Below are 22181 nucleotides of genomic sequence, written 5' to 3'. Positions count from 1 at the left end.
CCTGAGCTGGTGTGTGAGGCAGAGAAGTTCCGACTAGATATAGTCGGACTCTCCTCCACACACAGCTTGGGTTCTGGTACCAATCCTCTCGAGAGGGGTTGGACTCTCTTCCACTCTGGAGTTGCCCATGGTGAGAGGCGCCAGGCAGGTCTCGGCATGCTTATTGCCCCCCGGCTCGGCGCCTGTACGTTGGGGTTTACCCCGGTAGACGAGAGGGTAGCCTCCCTCCGCCTTCGGGTGGGGGGATGGGTTCTAACTGTTGTTTGCGCTTATGCACCGAACAGCAGTTCAGAATACCCACCCTTTTTGGAGTCCTTGGAGGGTGTGCTAGAGAGCGCCCCCTCTGGGGACTCCCTCGTTCTCCTGGGGGACTTCAACGCTCACGTGGGCAACGACAGTGAGACCTGGAGGGGCGTGATTGGGAGGAACGGCCCCCCCGATCAGAACCCGAGTGGTGTTCTGTTATTGGACTTCTGTGCTTGTCACGGTTTGTCTATAACGAACACCATGTTCAAACATAGGGGTGTCCATATGTGCATTTGGCACCAGGACACCCTAGGCCGCAGTTCGATGATCGACTTCGTAATCTTCGTCATTGGACTTGCGGCCGCATGTTTTGGACACTCGGGTGAAGAGAGGGGCGGAGCTGTCAACTGATCACCACCTGGTGGTGTGTTGGCTCCGATGACGGGGGAAGATGCTGGCCAAACCTGGCAGGCCCAAACGTATTGTGAGGGTCTGCTGTGAACGTCTGGCAGAATCCCCTGTCAGAAAGAGTTTCAACACCCACCTCCGTCAGAACTTCTCCCTTGTCCCGGGGGAGGTGAGGGACATTGAGTCCGAATGGGCCATGTTCCGCACCTCCATTGTTGAGGCGGCCGATCAGAGCTGTGGCCGTAAGGTGGTTGGTGCCTGTCGTGGCAGCAATCCCCGAACCCGCTGTAAGGGATGCCGTCAAGCTGAAGAAGGAGGCCTATCGGGCCTTTTTGGCCTGTGGGACTCCGGAGGCAGCTGACAGGTACCAGCTGGCCAAGCGGACTGCGGCTTCGGCGGTCGCCGAGGCAAAAACCCGGACATGGGAGGAGTTCGGCGAGGCCATGGAAAACGACTTCCGGACGGCTTCGAGGAAATTCTGGTCCACCATCCGGCGCCTGAGGAGAGGAAAGCAGTGCACCATTAACACTGTGTATAGTGAAGATGGTGTGCTGCTGACCTCGACTCGGGACGTTGTGAGCTGGTGGGGAGAATACTTCGAGGCCCTTCTCAATTCCACCGACACGCCTTCCTTTGAGGAAGCAGAGTCTGGGGACTCTGAGGTGGGCTCTTCGATCTCTGGGGTTGAAGTCACTGAGGCGGTTGGAAAGCTCCTCGGTGGCAAGGCTCCGGGGGTAGATGAGATCCGCCCGGAGTTCCTAAAGGCTCTGGATGTTGTAGGGGTGTCGTGGCTGACACGTCTCTACAACATCGCGTGGACATCGGGGACAGTGCCTCTGGATTGGCAGACCGGGGTGGTGGTCCCCCTTTTTAAGAAGGGGGACCGGAGGGTGTGTTCCAATTATAGAGGGATCACACTCCTCAGCCTCCCCGGTAAAGTCTATTCAGGGGTGCTGGAGAGGAGGGTCCGTCGGGAAGTCGAATCTCGGATTCAGGAGGAGCAGTGTGGTTTTCGTCCCGGCCGTGGAACAGTGGACCAGCTCTACACCCTCGGCAGGGTCCTCGAGGGTGCATGGAAGTTCGCCCGATCAGTCTACATGTGTTTTGTGGATCTGGAGAAGGCGTTCGACCGTGTGCCTCGGGGAGTCCTGTGGGGGGTGCTCCGGGAGTACGGGGTACCGAGCCCCTTAGTAAGGGCTGTTCGGTCCCTGTACGACCGGTGTCAGAGTTTGGTCCGCATTGCCGGCAGTAAGTCGAATTTGTTCCCAGTGAGGGTTGGACTCCGCCAAGGCTGCCCATTGTCACCGATTTTGTTCATAATTTTTATGGACAGAATTTCTAGGCGCAGCCGAAGCATTGAGGGCGTCCGGTTTGGTGACCTCAGCATTGAATCTCTGCTTTTTGCAGATGATTTAGTGCTGTTGGCTTCATCAAGCCGTGACCTCCAACTCTCACTGGAGCGGTTCGCAGCTGAGTGTGAAGCGGTTGGGATGAAGATCAGCACCTCCAAATCCGAGACCATGGCCCTCAGTTGGAAAAGGGTGGAGTGCCCTCTACGGGTCGGGGATGAGATCCTGCCCCAAGTGGAGGAGTTCAAGTATCTTGGGGTCTTGTTCACGAGTGACGGTAGGAGTGAGCGGGAGATCGACAGGCGAATCGGTGCAGCGTCTGTAGTAATGCGGACTCTGCACCGGTCCGTAGTGGTGAAGAAGGAGCTGAGCCGAAAGGCAGAGCTCTCGATTTACCAGTCGATCTACGTTCCTACCCTCACCTATGGTCACGAGCTTTGGGTCGTGACCGAAAGAACAAGATCCCGGATACAAGCGGCCGAAATGAGTTACCTCCGCAGGGTGTCCGGGCTCTCCCTTAGAGATAGGGTGAGAAGCTCGGTCATCCGGGAGGGACTCGGCGTCGAGCCGCTACTCCTCCGCGTAGAGAGGAGCCAGCTGAGGTGGCTCGGGCATCTGGTTCGGATGCCTCCCGGACGCCTCCCTGGAGAGGTGTTCCGGGCATGTCCCACCGGCGGGAGGCCCCGGGGACGACCCAAGACACGCTGGAGAGACTATGTCTCTCGGCTGGCCTGGGAACGCCTTGGGATCCCGCCGGAGGAGCTGGTTGAAGTGGCTGGGGAGAGGGAAGTCTGGGCTTCCCTGTTAAAGCTGCTGCCCCCGGGACCCGACCCCGGAACAAGCGGAAGATAATGGATGGATGGATGGATGGATGGATGGATGGATATTGGTAAGCGTCACCTTTTTCACCACCTGCACAAACCATGCAAGCAGTGTTTTCTCTCACACAAAATCCGCCGTGCGTCCGTCTCCCGGCAAAACAAAACAAAAACGCAATGGCGCTGTCATAATCATCGTATTTCGAGCATGTCGTCGGATTTAGAAACAAATGGCGTGTCAAATTTTACGTCGACTGTCGAAAAGATCGTGTGTCGAAGCGATACCACTGCACACTGGTAACTCTACTTAAGAACGTCTTTACATATAAAATTTTCAGGTTAAGACACGCCTCAACGGGAAAATATTGCCTCTTATTAAGAGAGAAATTTCAGGATACAAAAGGCAAAAAGTTTGTCTGGTATCCGCAGCTCCCAGAATTTACTGAACGTCACATACTGATAGCTGCTCTGCCATTGGCTATTGGCTAGCATTTCTGGCATCCAAATGGTTAAGAGGGACCTCAACTCTGTGTATGTAAAGATCCAAGCTTCCTATTCATTTGTCTCTCATGTTCCAACAGCTTTACATGAGTGTATTAACTTTTATTCTTTACTCTATTCTTGTTGTTTATTCTGCAATAATCTAATTGTAACATGTATTTGTTCATGTTTTGATGCATTTTTATGCATTATAAAAGATTTATGTCTGAATTTTGTGCTTGGAACAGAGTAGGGCCATAGACTTCATAATGGTATTGACAGGACATGGCGCGCGGGGCGCGGGGCCGATTTATAGGGACCCCATCGCCGTCAAAGCTGACCAAGTGGAAACACAGACAAAGAGCTTTTTACGTTGAAAATGTTTGTGAATAAACGCGTAAATCCCTCAATTCTCAAAAGATATGGACGTAAAACGGTCTCGATTCTTGGTTAAAAGCAAAAAAAGGGCAGTTAGCATAAATATGTCAAATGTGCTGCTCGTCTTTTAGTCATTGTGGCGCCGCCTTACCACAACAAAGAGCTTTTTACGTTGAAATTCTTGTGAAAAAATGCCTAAATCCCTGAATTCTTTATAGATATGGATGTAAAACAGTCTTGATTCTTGGTTAAATGCTAAAAAAAAGGGCAGTATAATTTATTTTGTGGTAATTAATATGTCGAATGTGCTGCTCGTCTTTGTCACTGTGGCGGAGCCTTACCACAACAAAGAGCTTTTTACATTGAAATTGTTGTGAATAAATGCCTAAATCCCTGAATTCTTTGTAGATATGGACGTAAAACAGTCTCAATCCTTTGTTAAAAGAGCAAAGAATCGGGCAGTTAGCCTTTACAGTGCCCTCCATAATTATTGGCACCCCTGAAAGAGATGTGTTTTTTAGCTTCTATTTTTTTTTTTATTCAAATAATATGGGACCTTAATGAAAAAAAAAGAGAAAAATCCAACCTTCAATACAAGTGCATTCATTCAGTGGGGAAAAAATCCCACATAAAGACAAAATTATTTGACATCAAATAATGTGTGTCACAATTATTAGCACCCCTGGTGTTAATACTTTGTACAACCCCCTTTTGCCAACAAAACAATGTCTGGGGACTGAGATGGCCATGGGAGGAGCTTGATTTTGTGTCTGGTGAACCATTTCTGTTTCTATTTTCACACAAAAATACACACTGTCCCAGGCTTCAACTGCCCGAAAGCTGAAGATGAGTCGTCACTGGATCTTTCAGCAAGACAATGACCCTAACCATATGGCCAAATCTACACAGAAATGGTTCACCTGACACAAAATCAAGCTCCTCCCATGGCCATCTCAGTCCCCAGACCTTGTTTTGTTGGCAAAAGGGGGTTGTACAAAGTATTAACACCAGGGGTGCTAATAATTGTGACACACATTATTTGATGTCAAATAATTTTTTCTTTATGTGGGATTTTTTCCCCACTGAATGAATGCACTTCTATTGAAGGTTGGATTTTTCTCTTTTTTTCCATTAAGGTCCCATATTATTTGAATTTTAAAAAAATATATTAAAAGCTAAAAAAACACATCTTTTTCATGGGTGCCAATAATTATAGAGGGCACTGTATTTTACGTAAATGTTGCGAATTATGATGCCACTGCGGTAGCGGCTAATTTCTCCCATTGATTTTTTTCACAACGTTTCAAAATGCATGCATTGTACGAAAAATATAATAATTACCTTGAATCCTCAAACAAATCACTCCTGAGACAATCCTTTCTGTTTATATGCGGTACAGCTTTCGTACTTTTATACTAAATCCGGCGTTGAATCGCTGCATGTGTCGCTGCGACCGTCTGCGAATAACTAAAGCGGATTGTGGGATGGGCCCCCTGCTTGAAGGCGTTGCACAGTGGCTGGCCGAATTGACCCGTCAACACAATTATGAAATCTGTTAGGGCATTTGCATGGAAAACGCGTCTCTACTAACAAAATTTCCAGGTTAAGAAACTACTTCCAGAACCAATTAATTTCATAAGGAGAGGTACCACTTTAGTTTGATTCAAAAAAGGAACTCATAGAAACTTTAAACAAATACACTATTTCATAATCATATTTTTTCTATAAACTTGAATTCAGTGGTGCGCAAAAATATAAAGGAATACAATTTTCTATTTTGAGAGCTACAAGCTGTCATTGGGCTTTTTTTATTTGGTTTTTATTTTGTTTGTTTTTTTTTTTCTAATTTTGCTTTGACTTTGAACGAGAATGTGACAGATGAGCGCTGTTTGCTGTCAGTAAACTCGACACTTTTCACAACAAGCAGCAGTTTGGCATTGTGAAAAAAATCTTTATAAAGAGGATTAAAGCTGTTTTATGCCACTTCCAATTAAGTTTGCTGTCCAACTTAAATAATTCAAAGGGACCCACACGTTATGCATTTAAAACAGTCTTTCTATCTGCAAGCAAAATGCTAATACATTGGGAAAAAACAATATTGTGGTTTAGCAATACAGTGATCCCTCATTTTACGTGGTTAATGGTTACCAGAACTAGGGGTTGCCATCTTAGGCACCCCGCGATTCGATTTGATTAGATTCAGGGTGCTACGATTCGATTATTGAACGATTATCACAGTTTTGACGATGATCACGGTTATAGTAAAGTAGCCAAACAAATATATGTCCATTATTTATTTAAAATATCCCAATGATTCAACGGGAACGATGGTAACATGCCCATACAACAAAAAGCTGCCCTTAAAACTGCTTTTTTTATTTATTTATTTTTTAAGTGCAAAAACATTAACCATTTTAACCCTTGAGAGTCGAAGGACGCGCCGGCACGTCCTCAGCGCACGTCGTCTTTGAAGCCCCCTCACGTTTTAATTACGTCGCCCACATGCCGTTGGTTGGTCTCGTTTTAAAGTGCGGAAGTTGCGGTTTACTCTCGTTATTATTTTAAGTCAGTCGGCCAACTAAAACGTGAGATATTGTCATTTAAGTTTTATAGTTTTACTGTCCTCTCAAAAAAACATTTAAACGCTGCATGGATCATTTGTTTATGTCTATATTTCCATCATTTCTTGTCCTTTTTCAAAACGGAAGCTCCATGAAAAAAACACAAATCAAACGAACCCTTTCGAAGTCACAGTGGAAGCACAAAATGCGTTTGTTTTTTTTATAAATACAGTGCCTTGCAAAAGTATTCGGCCCCCTTGAATCTTGCAACCTTTCGCCACATTTTAGGCTTCAAACATAAAGATATGAAATTTAATTTTTTTGTCAATAATCAACAACAAGTGGGACACAATCGTGAAGTGGAACAACATTTATTGGATAATTTAAACTTTTTTAACAAATAAAAAACTGAAAAGTGGGGTGTGCAATATTATTCGGCCCCTTTACTTTCAGTGCAGCAAACTCACTCCAGAAGTTCAGTGAGGATCTCTGAATGATCCAATATTGTCCTAAATGACCGATGATGATAAATAGAATCCATCTGTGTGTAATCAAGTCTCCGTATAAATGCACCTGCTCTGTGATAGTCTCAGGGTTCTGTTTAAAGTGCAGAGAGCATTATGAAAACCAAGGAACACACCAGGCAGGTCCGAGATACTGTTGTGGAGAAGTTTAAAGCCGGATTTGGATACAAAAAGATTTCCCAAGCTTTAAAAATCTCAAGGAGCACTGTGCAAGCCATCATATTGCAATGGAAGGAGCATCAGACCACTGCAAATCTACCAAGACCCAGCCGTCCTTCCAAACTTTCTTCTCAAACAAGGAGAAAACTGATCAGAGATGCAGCCAAGAGGCCCATGATCACTCTGGATGAACTGCAGAGATCTACAGCTGAGGTGGGAGACTCTGTCCATAGGACAACAATCAGTCGTACACTGCACAAATCTGGCCTTTATGGAAGAGTGGCAAGAAGAAAGCCATTTCTCAAAGATATCCATAAAAAGTCTCGTATAAAGTTTGCCACAAGCCACCTGGGAGACACACCAAACATGTGGAAGAAGGTGCTGTGGTCAGATGAAACCAAAATTGAACTTTTTGGCCACAATGCAAAACGATATGTTTGGCGTAAAAGCAACACAGCTCATCACCCTGAACACACCATCCCCACTGTCAAACATGGTGGTGGCAGCATCATGGTTTGGGCCTGCTTTTCTTCAGCAGGGACAGGGAAGATGGTTAAAATTGACGGGAAGATGGATGCAGCCAAATACAGGAACATTCTGGAAGAAAACCTGTTGGTATCTGCACAAGACCTGAGAGATTTATCTTCCAACAGGACAATGATCCAAAACATAAAGCCAAATCTACAATGGAATGGTTCAAAAATAAACGTATCCAGGTGTTAGAATGGCCAAGTCAAAGTCCAGACCTGAATCCAATCGAGAATCTGTGGAAAGAGCTGAAGACTGCTGTTCACAAACACTCTCCATCCAACCTCACTGAGCTCGAGCTGTTTTGCAAGGAAGAATGGGCAAGAATGTCAGTCTCTCCATGTGCAAAACTGATAGAAACATACCCCAAGCGACTTGCAGCTGTAATTGGAGCAAAAGGTGGCGCTACAAAGTATTAACGCAAGGGGGCCGAGTAATATTGCACGCCCCACTTTTCAGTTTTTTATTTGTTAAAAAAGTTGAAATTATCCAATAAATTTTGTTCCGCTTCACGATTGTGTCCCACTTGTTGTTGATTCTTGACAAAAAATTAAAATTTTATATCTTTATGTTTGAAGCCTGAAATGTGGCGAAAGGTTGCAAGGTTCAAGGGGGCCGAATACTTTTGCAAGGCACTGTATAACTGCCGTGCGAGGTTCCACCGAACAAGAGGAAGGAGTGTTCTGAAGCAGCGAGGTGGCGAGCGACGGCCGTTTGGATCGAGCAGCGACTTTGTGTGACTTTGAGAATGAACGGAAAACTAAATTTAGCGCAAGCAATTGTGCTTTTTGATCAACTTGAGGAAGAGGATGGTCCAAATTCGTCATCATCGTCTTCTTCAGAAGAGTCCTCGAGTGAAGATAGTGACGGATTTGAACACGTGGGTGACGCCATCGACGAGCAGAGGTAAGCCAACTCACTTTTTTTTTTTTTTTTTTTATGCTGAAAAAGTTTCTTTTGATATTGCAAGACAAACTTAATTTTGATGCAATATAAGTGTGTGTTTGTGTATATAATAATAAAATGTGCATATCAGATCAAAGTCGTACGTGCACTGTGTGTATCCCAGGCAGGAATTTATAATTTGTGGTGTTCTTCTTTCTATATGAAGATTGGGGATGTACCACATATTCAGCTATGGTATTCTTTCTATTGTTATACATATAGATTTCCATTATTATTTATTGCTGTATATATTTTTATTTTATACTTTATTATTTTCATAAATACTGACTTTTTTTCATGTACATTTATAGTGACAATGAAAGTAAAGTGAAATGAAAATGGAAGGGTGGAAAGAGGACCGACACCCCATGGAAGTGTGGGCTGTGTGATGCAGCCCTGTGTCTAATTCCAGGACGAAACTGCTTTTCGGAGTGGCATGCCTGAATAAAATTTAACTTTTTTTATTGTCAATATTTTTTAAATACTTTTTTTTTTTCAATGTTATATATATATATTTTTTTTTTCCCCACAATCAGTCTTCTCAATTTGTGTATATAAATGTGTGTTCAAGAAGCTTGATTGTGTGTACATAGTTTCATCAGGGGATGGGCCGCAATACCTAAACTCATAAAGAGATGGCCTCTAAACACTTTTTGTGTTAGATGGTATATATTTTTTCACTGTTCTTCACTGTTTGTTCTGCTGTATATAACCTGTTTTGACTAGAGCATGTATAAAGGCAAAAAGCGCCTATGGCTATACCTGTCGTTTATGTTGAATTGTCAAATATAAGACTATTTATTCTAAAATTTTTTGGTTGAATGTTCATCTTAACATGTTGAATAAATATTAAAGTTTCAAAACGGTCCGTTACGCATGTTTGGTTGTCAATTGGACATCAATATTAAAAATTTTGACTAAACAATTTTGGAATTTTTGGTCTTTTTGGGCCCAAAATGATAATTTATAATTGGTCAGTGAAGGAAACAACAGTTTGGACATGAAGTTCAAGGTGTCACAAAAAAAGGGACCAAACCAGGCCATCGTAAACAATTCTTTCTTTGAAATATAAAGGCAACTTCAAAGGCATGCAAAATCAGACAAAATAGGCCCAGACCTTAAAGGGTTAAAGACAGAGACGGTCATAGACTTTAAATACTTGGGTTCAATTAAAAGCAACACAGCAGACTGCACGAAAGACATTAATAGACGAATTGGCATAGCAGAAAGGAAAATGATCAAGTTAAACAACATTTGGAAAGATAGAACATTAAGCAATGCCCTGAAACTCAAGATACGAAGGAGCCTCATTTTTACAGTGATAACATAGGGAGCAGAAGGATGTACCATCAAACAGAAAGAGGAAAAGAAAATACATGCAGCAGAAATGTGGTTTTACCGAAGACTACAGAGAGTCAGCTGGAAAGAAAGAACAAATGTAAGCATTCTCAAAGAAGTAAATATCAAGTGACAACTTCTACCAGCAATCATCGAAAAGAAAATGTCTTACTTTGGACACATAAGTAGGAACAGAAAGTACAGCATGACGAGAGACATAATTCAAGGAAAGGTACAGGGTCGACGAAAAAAGGGAAGACCAAGAACGGCATACATGGACAACATCAAGAAATGAAGTAACAGCACAATACAGGAAACATTTAGAAAGGCAGAGGACAGAAAAACCTGCAGAGAGTTGACAAAGGAGGCAGCATGGTCAGCAAGCGACAACATCAACGCTGGATAGTGAGAGAGAGACTTATTTCTTAACATGCCCATGCAACACACAGCTGACCTTGAGATACTCTTTTTCTCAAGAAAGTCCAAAAACATTAGCTGTTTCAACGGCAGTACATATTTCTCTCAGCAATACAATACAGCTTACACATTTTCTGGAAACATAGTGTCTTTAGAAATAAGACTTCTTTTAACCAATATACTGTGTTTTCACAGATTTCTGTACTATTTTGCATGTTTGTAGTGTTACTGCTGTACTTAATCATGGTTTTACAGGTTCTGTATATGTAATACACATAAGGGAATTGGCTAATTAGCTTAGTGCTTGGCGCAAACTGTTTACATCTCAAAAACAACAACAATAAAGGCTAAACAGTACAAGAGGGTTCGTGTAATCACATGGCACATGGGTCTTAGCAACACACTCAGGACATTTTTCAATTGACATGACTTGAAACTACTGCTGCACAACTGAAAGACAAGGAGCAACGAACTATCTCTCTTCCCCTCTCGCTCTAGAAAATAACTTTCGCACAGAAGCGCGATCGTCGTGTCCCTGCCTGTCTCATACACAAATTTTATTTTCCAGTCTTTTGAAAAGGAGTAAATCTCTCGCTCAGTAACTGGCAGCATCCATCATTACGTTGTACGTGCGTCCGTTAAAGGTGTCCAGGTGGCAGACGTGTCTTGAATTTCGTTCCGCTATGAGCGGCTATCATTAAGTTATTAGGGAAAATCATCGTTTTTAAACATTTATGAAACGTAATCGAATCGTCACGTGTCAAATCACGATGCATCTAAAAATCGATTTTTTGGCACTCCCTTAACCAGAAACCACTGCGTTAAGTGAAAAACCGCGAAGTAGCGCCCACCCCATCATCGTTAATTTTAACTCATTTGCTCCCAAAAACATTCATTCATTCATTTTCCATGCCGCTTTTCCTCACGAGGGTCGCGGAGGTGCTGGAGCCTATCCCAGCTAACTACGGGCAGTAGGCAGGGGACACCCTGAACTGGTTGCCAGCCAATCGCAGGGCACAAGGAGACATACAACCATTCACGCACACACTCATACCTACGGACAATTTAGAGTGTTCAATCAGCCTACCATGCATGTTTTTGGGATGTGGGAGGAAACCGGAGTTCCCGGAGGAAACCCACGCAGGCACGGGGAGAACATGCAAACTCCACATAGGAAGGCCGAAGCCCGGGATTGAACCCTTGATTTCAGAACTGTGAGGCAGACGTGCTAACCACTCAGCCACCGTGCCGCCGGCTCCCAAAAACATTTTATTTTTAATTGTTTCAGTGTCCCAAAGACGTATTTATACGTTTTGTTTTTTGTTTTTGTTTTTTCAAAAAAATACATCTCTGGGTTCTGATTCAATTTAGCTCCAAAGCACAAAGCTGAAAATCCATTTTAAAGCAATAAATCTGGACACTGGAGGGCAGTAGCGCATTTGGTAAGACCCGCACCCCGATTCAACGGCAACGAACGGCCAAGCCGCACAGCTGGGGCTCAGGCGGAAGACGACCGAATGGATGCCAGGCGGCGGACGACCGAGCAGAACAACCTGTAGGACGCCCGGGATGCCAGGTGCTGGACGACCGAGCAGAACGGCTGGGACCACTAGTGCAGCGGACGATGCCTTTGAGTCCATGCTACTCGCGAGCAGAGCCCCCAGAGACTCAAAAAAAATTCATCTTTCTGAGATAGGCGACGATGAGGGAAAGTTTAACCGGCTGTCACGGCCAGAACAACGTCATCATTCAGTTAGTTATGTGTAAATAAATTGTTACTTTGCTATTCAAAAGCTCTATTTGTCTTGTTGTTTATCTTATTTCGTAAAAGGAAAACATTATTCAGATGTTTGGGATGTAAGTATAGCAAAAAATAGCTGTGTTAAAGTCAAAATTATGTTTGAAATTTATGCTTTCACAAAAAGCTCAATTTCTCCGTTTTTTTCATCAGAAATTGGAAAACTGCTCAAACTAAGCTATTTTCTAATGCTGATTAAGCTCAATTTCTCCGTTTTTTCATCAGAAATTGGAAAACTGCTCAAACTAAGCTATTTTCTAATGCTGATTTCTAAATAATGGAGAAAGATATGAACTAACTTTTTTGTTTGCTGAAAGAAGAGAGAGTAATCTTTCTTTTGGTGGGTTCCATGTTTATATAGCAATAGAACAGAATTTTCTGTGGGCCTTGCAAAATCAGTCAAAATCCAGTAAAACGGCCAGGACCGAAGGGCCTTGCTCCGGTGAAAATGGCTGGGAGTGAATGAACAACTCCAGTGCATTGCCTGAACAACAAAGAGCATGAAAAGGGAGGGAGGGAGAGTGAGACTAAGCGATCGACTCGGCACAGCTCATCTGAATTTCTTTTTTTTTTTTTTTTTTTTTTCAATTGAAAAAAAAATCCGCAATGAACTGAGGGCGCGAAGTAACGAGGGATCACTGTATGTAGATATTCAAACAGTTGTCATTCTTGTTTATTGATGTTTGTTGATGTTAGTTTAAGAAATGACTTAACTAATGGATCTATTCTTTATCAGTGCCTCTGTGACATCCCACAATGACTTGCAGACCAAGACGTCAGCCACCGAAACCATTGCTGGATAAAAGAGTGTCATCTCTCCTCTGTTTATACAGTAGTACTGTTACTCCTTACCTGTGTGTGTCTTAAACTAAATCTATGCAGAGTTGAATTACTGAGGTGAGTTACTTGCTGTCGTTTATAGGAATTGTGTCCTAGCACTTTGTGTCCTGCTATTACTGTACGTCATTTTGGAATACATTGAACCTCTGCTATTCGCAGCCCAAAAAAGGTATATAATTACCCATAGATGAGGCAAAGAAGTGTGTTTGTGATAATGAAATCCCTACGGCACAAAGATGCCAGATGATGGCGCCAAAGTCATTTGGTGGAAGCACAAAACAGTCTTTCACCAAATTATGGGGTGTACACCCTCCCCCGACAATAAGAATAATATATCTGCTGAAAAGAAAAGACAGGTTTTTGCAGGAGTTCACTATATTCTAAAAGCTGTGGTGTGTACCTATATCATAATTAGGGAACAGTAGATTTGAATTTCAATTCAAACACTTTGTTGGGATTTTTCACACACGGAAAAAAATGCACTGTAAATTGGCTGTTCAATCATGTTTTTGTAACATTGCACTTTTATAGAACATATTTAATTCCATGACTTAAATTGTATGCCCTTCCAAATTTAGGTACAGTATGACACTGTTCCGAATTACACTACGTGTGTTTCTGTGTTTTTTAAGTGCCACAGGTATTGAATGAAAAGATGTTGTATGGGGATGTACTGATGAATTTCAACATGTTTAGGAAGTTGCCTAACTTCCATCTTCGTAAATAGTTAAAGTAAATCCATGCACACACAAAAATTCAACTTTGCACCAATAAAAGATCTTTTTTTTTTTTTTTGCACCTCAGCAGTGTGTGTATTGTTAATTTGTAAAATTTGTAATGCAATTATATTAATTGAAGTTAAACCTCTGCATATAAAAGATAAGTGGAAGTACCTTTTTTTTTTTTTAAATGTGAGTTTTAATTTTGTACAAACACTAGAGAAACAAGGAGAGAAAGTTTGGTAGCCACAGTTAAACTTCTACTTGAAAATAAACATTAGGATTATAATCCTCTTTTTATAAAGTAGGAGGAAAAGCACAAATTAAAAGATGCTCTTCAGATGTCTAAATTAGCCATTCGCATGTCTTTTTTTATTTTGTGTTTTATACATTGTAAAAATGTCACACTGGAAATTTCACTGTTTGGGAATGTGAAGGAGAGACCTGATTGGTTGACACTGTTGTAACTGTGGTCAACTCCTCTCTCTTCATTAAAAGGAAATGAAGAATGTTTATAGATTATATTTTATTACTAACTTTTTTTAAAGTCTACATTTTGTACTGACATGTAATATTGAAAGTGTTTCATCTTAATATCTAGAAGTGGGGTGGCTAAACTGGACACAATACACTAAAGTCCCTGTATTGGACTTTCTATATCTGCTTCATGTACTGACATTTTCTGGTTTTCACATTAAACACATTTTCTCACAAATGTATTGCGGTATGATTATTTGCAACTTGCATTAAAATTATGCAAGTACAGATCATGATTAAAAATTTAGCAGTGGCGAATTGTTTTTGTTTTTGCAATTTTTAATTAGTACTAGTAAAAGTATGAGCTAGCGTAGGTTTGTATCGGGACGGGAGGGACATAACACTACCAACTTTTCAGGATGCTAAAATTGTCCCCACCAACTTTTAAGCAACGTTATTTGCATTATGTAATAAGTTCAGTTATATAGGTCATTTAGATTGTCATCCCATATGCTGTAAGGATAAAATTGACCCTACCATTATTAAGTTAATTATTTTCATTATGTTCAGACTTACATTTACCCCTTTTCACTTGCTGAATGTGCCAGTCCATTTTCCCCCCTCAAACGTACGTTTGATTGGCTGAGAACTCGAACCACCACACTCGCGCACGCTCACACTCACACAGCCCCGACAGAAATACATGTCGATTGTTGACAACATGCCGCCTCCTCCGCCCCCTTTGAAGAGGTGGGACATTAGGTTTTTTTTCGGTCAGCAGCAGCCACTGTAAGTAATGAAAAAGACAAAAGTGGGGTGGTGCTGCATAACCTCATACAGTGGGGCAAATGATTATTTAGTCAAACACCAATTGTGCAAGTTCTCCTACTTGAAAAGAGCAGAGAGACCTGTAATTGTCAACATGGGTAAACCTCAACCATGAGAGACAGAACGTGGAAAAAAAAAACAGAAAATCACATTGTTTGATTTTTAGAGAATTTATTTCCAAATTAGAGTGGAAAATAAGTATTTGGTCACCTACAAACAAGCACGATTTCTGGCTGTCAAAGAGTTATAATGTAACGAGGCTCCACACCTGTATTAATGGCACCTGTTTTAACTCATTATGGGTATAAAAGAGACCTGTCCACAATCTCAGTCAGTCACACTCCAAACTCCACTATGGCCAAGACCAAAGAGCTGTCGAAGGACACCAGAGACAAAATTGTAGACCTGCACCAGGCTGGGAAAACTGAATCTGCAATAGGTAAAACGCTTGGTGTAATCTATTTGGTTTTATTCATGTCGCATCCCTATCAAAAAGTGTACCAGCACATGCAGTTATATCTTGTTATGTTGAGACCAAACCTATGCCCTTGAGTACGAGTATCGTGGTTTTGCATAAATTCTGACAATGTGTGCACGATTATTTTCCCAGTATTGTCCAGCTGAATATTCCGTGGAAGTTTTCATAAAGTCTGTTTATTTACTTTTTAAATCAAAGACTAAATTGGCCATAAGTGAGAATGTGTACATTTTTTGGTCCATAAAAAGTGATGACAGATTTGACTTTTGTTTGACTTGTGGGGGTTTTTTTTACCCCCCCCCCCCCCCCTCCAAATAATTAAAAAAAAAAAAAAATATATATATATATATATATATATATATATATATATATATATTATTGGTTGAATTCCATTACATGCCAATTTTGGGCAAATGACTGAATTTATATTTGATGAATATGTCATTGGTCATGCTGTAATTTGTACCGAAGCCTCATGCTGTCACATGCTGGAGACCATTACTGTCAACAATTTTATCATTCAAATAAATCAGAGGGTAGGAGTCTCTGCTTGAATCAAGACAGGTTTCAACATCATCATATTGGCTCGATAGTGGCAGCTCATGGTGAGTAATGGCAAACATTATCGTGTCCTATTTCTGTAAAGTCATGGTCAAATACTGCTTTTATAGTTCAGTTTAAAGTGTTATATCCACAAAACAGTATACTGCATCTACATTATTGTTGTACAATGCCATCAATTTCCACATGTTCAAATATGAAATGTGTAGATGTTTATTATTTGAATGTATTTTAATTGCCCTCAGGTTTTAATGTGAACCCTCTACATAGATTATTGAAAATACTGATGAGCATATTTTACAGGTATGTGTCACATGTTTATGTGGTCATTCGTTACTAGGCAAAAGTCAGACAAAGGATCGAACGACGATGCTCGAAGTGGCACTTGCAAACACACACACCAATAATTTTTCTATTTATTAGTACCCCAGAATCTGCAATTATTGCTTTTCTGTCAGCCACTCTGGCATCGTATCATCATAATGTACACTGAGCTGTTTCAAATATTTCATCACATCATGCAGTTAAACAAATAGTATTTTGAAATTACTTCAAACCAAGGGCGAAGTTTTGGTCTCAACATTGGTAGGGACAATATAACAGCATAACCTGCATGTACACTTTTTGCTGGAGATGGGACATTAATAAGACCTAACAGATTGGGTGAACGAGGGTCAGGGCTACATTTCTCACAAATACAGTGGGGCAAATAAGTATTTAGTCAACCACCAAGTTGCAAGTTCTCCTACTTGAAAAGTTTAGAGAGGGCTGTAATTGTTAACATGGGTAAACCTCAACCATGAGACACAGAATGGGGGGGGACAGAAAATCACATTGTTTGATTTTTAGAGAATTTATTTCCAAATTAGAGTGGAAAATATGTGGTCACCTACAAACAAGCAAGATTTCTGGCTGTCAAAGAGGTCTAACTTCTTCAAACGAGGTCTAACGAGGCTCCACTCGTTACCTGTATTAATGGCACCTGTTTTAACACATTATTGGTGTAAAAGACACCTGTCCACAACCTCAGTCAGTCACACTCCAAACTATGGCAACGCTATGGCCAAGACCAAAGAGCTGTCGAAGGACACCAGAGACAAAATTGTAGACCTGCACCAGGATGGGAAAACTGAATCTGCAATAGGTAAAACGCTTGGTGTATAGAAATCAACTGTGGGAGCAATTATTAGAAAATGGAAGACATACAAGACCACTGATAATCCCCCTCAATCTGGGGCTCCACGCAAGATCTTATCCCGTGGCGTCAAAATGATAACAAGAATGGTGAGCAAAAATCCCAGAACCACACGGGAGGACCTACTGAATGACCTACAGAGAGCTGGGAACACAGTAACAAAGCCTACTATCAGTAGCACAATGCGCCGCCAAGGACTCAAATCCTGCATTACCAGATGTGTCCCCCTGCTGAAGAAAGTACACGTCCAGGCCCGTCTGCGGTTCGCTAGAGAGCATTTGGATGATCCAGAAGAGGAGTGGGAGAATGTGTTATGATAAGATGAAACCAAAATAGAACTTTTTGGTAGAAACACAGGTTCTCGTGTTTGGAGGAGAAAGAATACTGAATTGCATCCGAAGAACACCATACCCACTGTGAAGCATGTGGGTGGAAACATCATGCTTTGGGGCTGTTTTTCTGCAAATGGACCAGGACGACTGATCTGTGTAAAGGAAAGAATAAATGGAGCCATGTATCGAGAGATTTTGAGTGAAAATCTCCTTCCATCAGCAAGGCCATTGAAGATGAGACGTGGCTGGGTCTTTCAGCATGACAATGATCCCAAACACACAGCCAGGGCAACAAAGGAGTGTCTTCGTAAGAAGCATTTCAAGGTCCTGGAGTGGCCTAGCCAGTCTCCAGATTTCAACCCCATAGAAAATCTGTGGAGGGAATTGAAAGTCCGTGTTGCCCAACGACAGCCCCAAAACATCACTGCTTTAGAGGAGATCTGCATGGAGGAATGGGCCAAAATACCAGCAACAGTGTGTGAAAAGCTTCTGATGAGTTACAGAAAACGTTTGGCCTCCGTTATTGCCAACAAAGGGTACATAACAAAGTATTGAGATGAACTTTTAGTACTGACCAAATACTTATTTTCCACCACGATTTGCAAATTAATTCTTTAAAAATCAAACAATGTGATTTTCAGGGTTTTTTTTCCACATTCTGTCTCTCATGGTTGAGGTTTACCCATGTTGACAGACCTTTCTAATATTTTCAAGTGGGAGAACTTGCACAATTAGTGGTTGACTAAATACTTATTTGCCCCACTGTATGAGCCTGATTAATTAGTACGATGAATCAGAGGTGCTCATTACATCGATCACGATCGACCAGTCGATCACAACGCTAGTGTGCGTAGCTCGCGGCATCCCAAAAAAAAACACATTTTTTATGTCCATAGTTAATTATGATTATATTGTGTTGTGTGAGCAACAAATGAGGTTATGCACCACCCCTCTCCCTCTAAACAGTTTTCTTGCTCATGTTTTTCTAGTATCTAGTTCTATAGTATCCGGGAGAGTTCACTACATTCCTCACAGTTTAGTTCACGTTAACAGTTGAAAACACAAACAGAAGGACACTTCTCTCTAATCCGCTTCCCACTCGGGTTTTGCAGATTAGCAAGTTCACACAGTTTAACGTTATGCTAACTAATGCAGGTCGACCTTTCAGTGGCAAAATTAGAAGTGTTTTTCTCACCGCCACAACATTGGTGTATTTTTAAATTACTAAAGTGGCTGCTGCTGGCTGAAAAAAACTTCTAACATCCCTTTCTTCGAAAGAGCAGAGGCAGCAGTATGTTGTCGACATTTATTTCTGTCGGGGTGTGTGTCAGGGGTGGGTCAAGACATCAGCCAATCAAACGTGCGTTTGGGGGGGGGGGGGGGGGATCGGCAATTTCAGCAAGTGAAATGGGGTAAATGTAAGTTTGAACATAATGACAAAAAATCACTTAATACGAGGGGTATTCAAAAAGTAATGCACCCAACTTTATTATGTACAAACAAATTATAATAGCAACATGTATTATACACCAAAAGAAAGGTACAAGTGTGAGGATTACATTTTTACTTTTCCACATAGTTTCAAGAGCTACAGTCCACCTATGAACGAGGGCATGTATACCAGTGTTGTAGAACTCAGCCGGTTGATCTCTAAACCAATTCTTGACAGTATTCACTTCGTCGTCATTGCCATATCGGTTGCCCCGGAGTCCTTCTTTCATTGGACTAAAGAGGTGGTAGTCTGACGGTGCCAAATCAGGAGAATATGGTGGATTTGGTATGACCGTTCATCCAAAAGTAAGTGATGACCTCCATGGTCCTGATGTTTGTGTGAGGACGTGCATTGTCATGCTAGAGGAGCACATTTGCCATGTCCAAATTGGGCCGAAAACACGAATTCTTGCTTTGAGCTTCCTAAGAGTGTCAATGTATACCTCAGGGTTAATGGTTTCCCCATTTGGCAAAAAAAATCCACAAGGATTACACTTTGAGAATCCCAAAAAACGGTGGCCATAATTTTGCCATCTGACTTTTGGGCCTTGAACTTTTTGACGAGCTTCAAGAGGGGCAGCCATTTTAGAAGCTAGTTTAAGCTTTAAAAATCGAAAAATAAGAAAACACGTATAACAATCACAAAAAAGGTGTGTCCTATCATGCTTGTGCCAAATATAAACAAGATTGGTAAAATCCTGGTCGAGCAATGCCTTGAGTGCATTACTTTTTGAATGCCCCTCGTAATTGTAGGGTCAAATCTATCCTTACAACATATGGGAAGACAATCTAAATGACCTACAGTATATAACTAAACTGATTATACTGTATAATGCATTTAAGGTTGCTTAAAAGTTGGTGGGGACAATTTCAGCATCCTGAAAAGTTGCTAGTGTTATGTTCCTACCGTCCCTATGCAAACCTACGGCCTTGCTTCAAACACCATTCATTTAAGATCTTGTGTTATTTGTGGTGTAGCCTCTCTTCTGAAGTGAATGTAAATTATTTCGAAGACGTCTTTTCCCCTCGGTGTTAAACCTCACCACCAGGTGTCAGTATTGATAAGGTATTTGCGTCTGTTCCAGATGTGCCTCAACTTCAAAAATGATAACCACTATTTACGTAGCAAACATTTTTTTAAACCTGGTTTACCAATAACTTTGCCATTGTATCAGTTCAATGTATTAAATGTGGCCGTTGAGCACGAGCGCTTGCCTTGATGTACATGAAAATGGTTCATCACGCCGCCGACGAACGATGTCATTTGAGGGTGACAGTTCTATTGTGGTTGTGGTGTGGATGGGTGGTGTGGATGGGTGGGTGGGTCGTCGAAGCGGAACAGCTGGGGCGGGCGGAGTTTCAGTTCCCACAAGCGCAGACTGACATAAACGGATGCAAACATAATACACAGACATCTTGGTGAGCATCTTGAGTCGTCACAGCGATACGCTAGAACTTCCGCCATATTGGATGATCTGCTCGTTATGGTTTTATAAAAAAGAAGGGGAAAAAACAGGTCCGGTGACTGGTGTACCTTTTCCTACTACATATATGCGAGGGGGGAAAACACAGGAATGGGATGGGTTTGTTTCAGATGGGGCTTTGCAAGACAAAGTAAATGCGGACTTTTTTTTATTAATATATCTAAGCCTACAATTATGGACCAAATCGCATAATTTACACAGAAAAAAATCCAGGATGGTAAGGAGCATAAAAGTATACAGAATATGCCAGAAACCTATGGTTCCCCCAAAATTCGCCAAAAACGGTCCCATTCATTTCTATTGGCATGCCATTGACAGCCATGTATGTCCAAATTTCCCATTCATTTTCAATGGCAGGAAAAGATACAGTTGGTCCTAGTGATTTTTGAACAAAAAATTAACATTAGCCTATTGACATTCAACTGGCGCCCAAGTAAGTCGATGCCATTGACAGCCATGCACATCCATGCCATTGACGGGCATGTACGTCCAAATTTCCCATTTATTTCAATGGCAGAAGAACCTGTGCGGCGGTGATTTTTGACCAAAAACCTACCATTGCATCTGATTGACATTCAACTGGAGCCCAAGTAAGCTGGTCAACAGGAAGTGGCCTGATATCAACAGGACGTGTCCCCCAAATGTCCCCTAATCAACAGGAAGGGACCTGATATCTCAGTTCAGTTTATTCGCACATCAAGATACAGTACATGGTCATACGGAAGCAGTTCACATGATAGGATGGGCGAAAAGGACACTCCAAAGAGGCTATTCAAAGATTTTAGTATAGGTAGCATACACACACACACACACACATCCACACCCACACATACAATTAACTGTGGAAAATTTCAAAATTCTGGTTACATTGGATTTGATATGAGACACCAGTAATGTTGTTCAAAAATCAGCATATTATACATACATTGTTAGAAGATGAGTTTTGAGGGTTTTTTTTTAAAGATGGAGTGTGACATTTTAAGTGTTTCGTCAAGTTCAGTCCAAATCTGTGGTCCTTTGCACACAATGCCAAAGCTTGTATACTTTAGCCTTCGTTTTTCCTGCCGTGATTTGATTTTTTTCTTCTGATAGTATATGTGTGCTGAGGAGTACAGATTGGGATGAGGTCACCTAATTTATGGTTTAGTCTATAAATAGATGATCTGATACATTACACACGCATTTTGATAATAGTTGTGGTCTTTACGCCTCAGAAGGTTGTGTCCATGAAAAATTATTTTAGGTGGAGGATTAAACGCAGATCATGTTAGGGCACATATAAGTTTTTCCTGCAGTATTTCAAGCTTTTTTAGACGGCTATGTGTTGCACCATTTGTTATTACAGTATTGTAAATATGGTTCAAATAAAGATTTATACAGAATGAAAGAGTGGAAGATAATGTCTCAGTTTAAAAAAGGAGCAACAACTTTTTAACAGTTTATTTGTAAGATCAACAATATGTTTTTTTTTTTTAATTATTATTAAGGTGCTCATCAATATGGACCTCATGAAGTGAGTCGACTCTTTCAATGTTTTCTCCGTTTATGTTTAGGCAGATTTGTTTAGTGGCTTGTTTTTTATGGGAGTGAAACACAATGTAATTTGTTTTATTGATATTTAGCGATCGTTTATTATATTTTAACCATGTGTCTATTTTCTCTAATTCACTATTTACGATTTGCTCAAGAGCAGTTGGATTGTTATGGGAAAATAACAAATTTGTATCGTCAGCAAATATTACTTTATGTAAAACTGGTTGAGGAATTAACAAAATAATTAATATACAGGTTTAAGAGGAGCGGCCCTAAGATGGAGCCCTGGGGGAC

General features: G+C 41.4%; 1 protein-coding gene across 1 annotated transcript in view; it reads left to right on the top strand.

Moving 5' to 3' along the window:
- The window catches only part of usp43b (ubiquitin specific peptidase 43b), a 145412-nt gene extending 131205 nt beyond the window's left edge, over nt 1-14207 (top strand). The window contains exon 16 of the mRNA XM_057861549.1: nt 12686-14207. Coding sequence (XP_057717532.1) covers nt 12686-12696 — 11 coding nt within the window. The 3' untranslated portion in view covers nt 12697-14207. The remainder of the gene's footprint in view (nt 1-12685) is intronic.
- The last annotated feature ends 7974 nt before the right edge of the window (nt 14208-22181 follow it).

The sequence above is a fragment of the Corythoichthys intestinalis genome, chromosome 16 (assembly GCF_030265065.1).
Source record: "Corythoichthys intestinalis isolate RoL2023-P3 chromosome 16, ASM3026506v1, whole genome shotgun sequence".
Taxonomy (NCBI): Eukaryota; Metazoa; Chordata; class Actinopteri; order Syngnathiformes; family Syngnathidae; genus Corythoichthys; species Corythoichthys intestinalis.
This window is presented reverse-complemented; position numbering and strand designations above follow the sequence as displayed.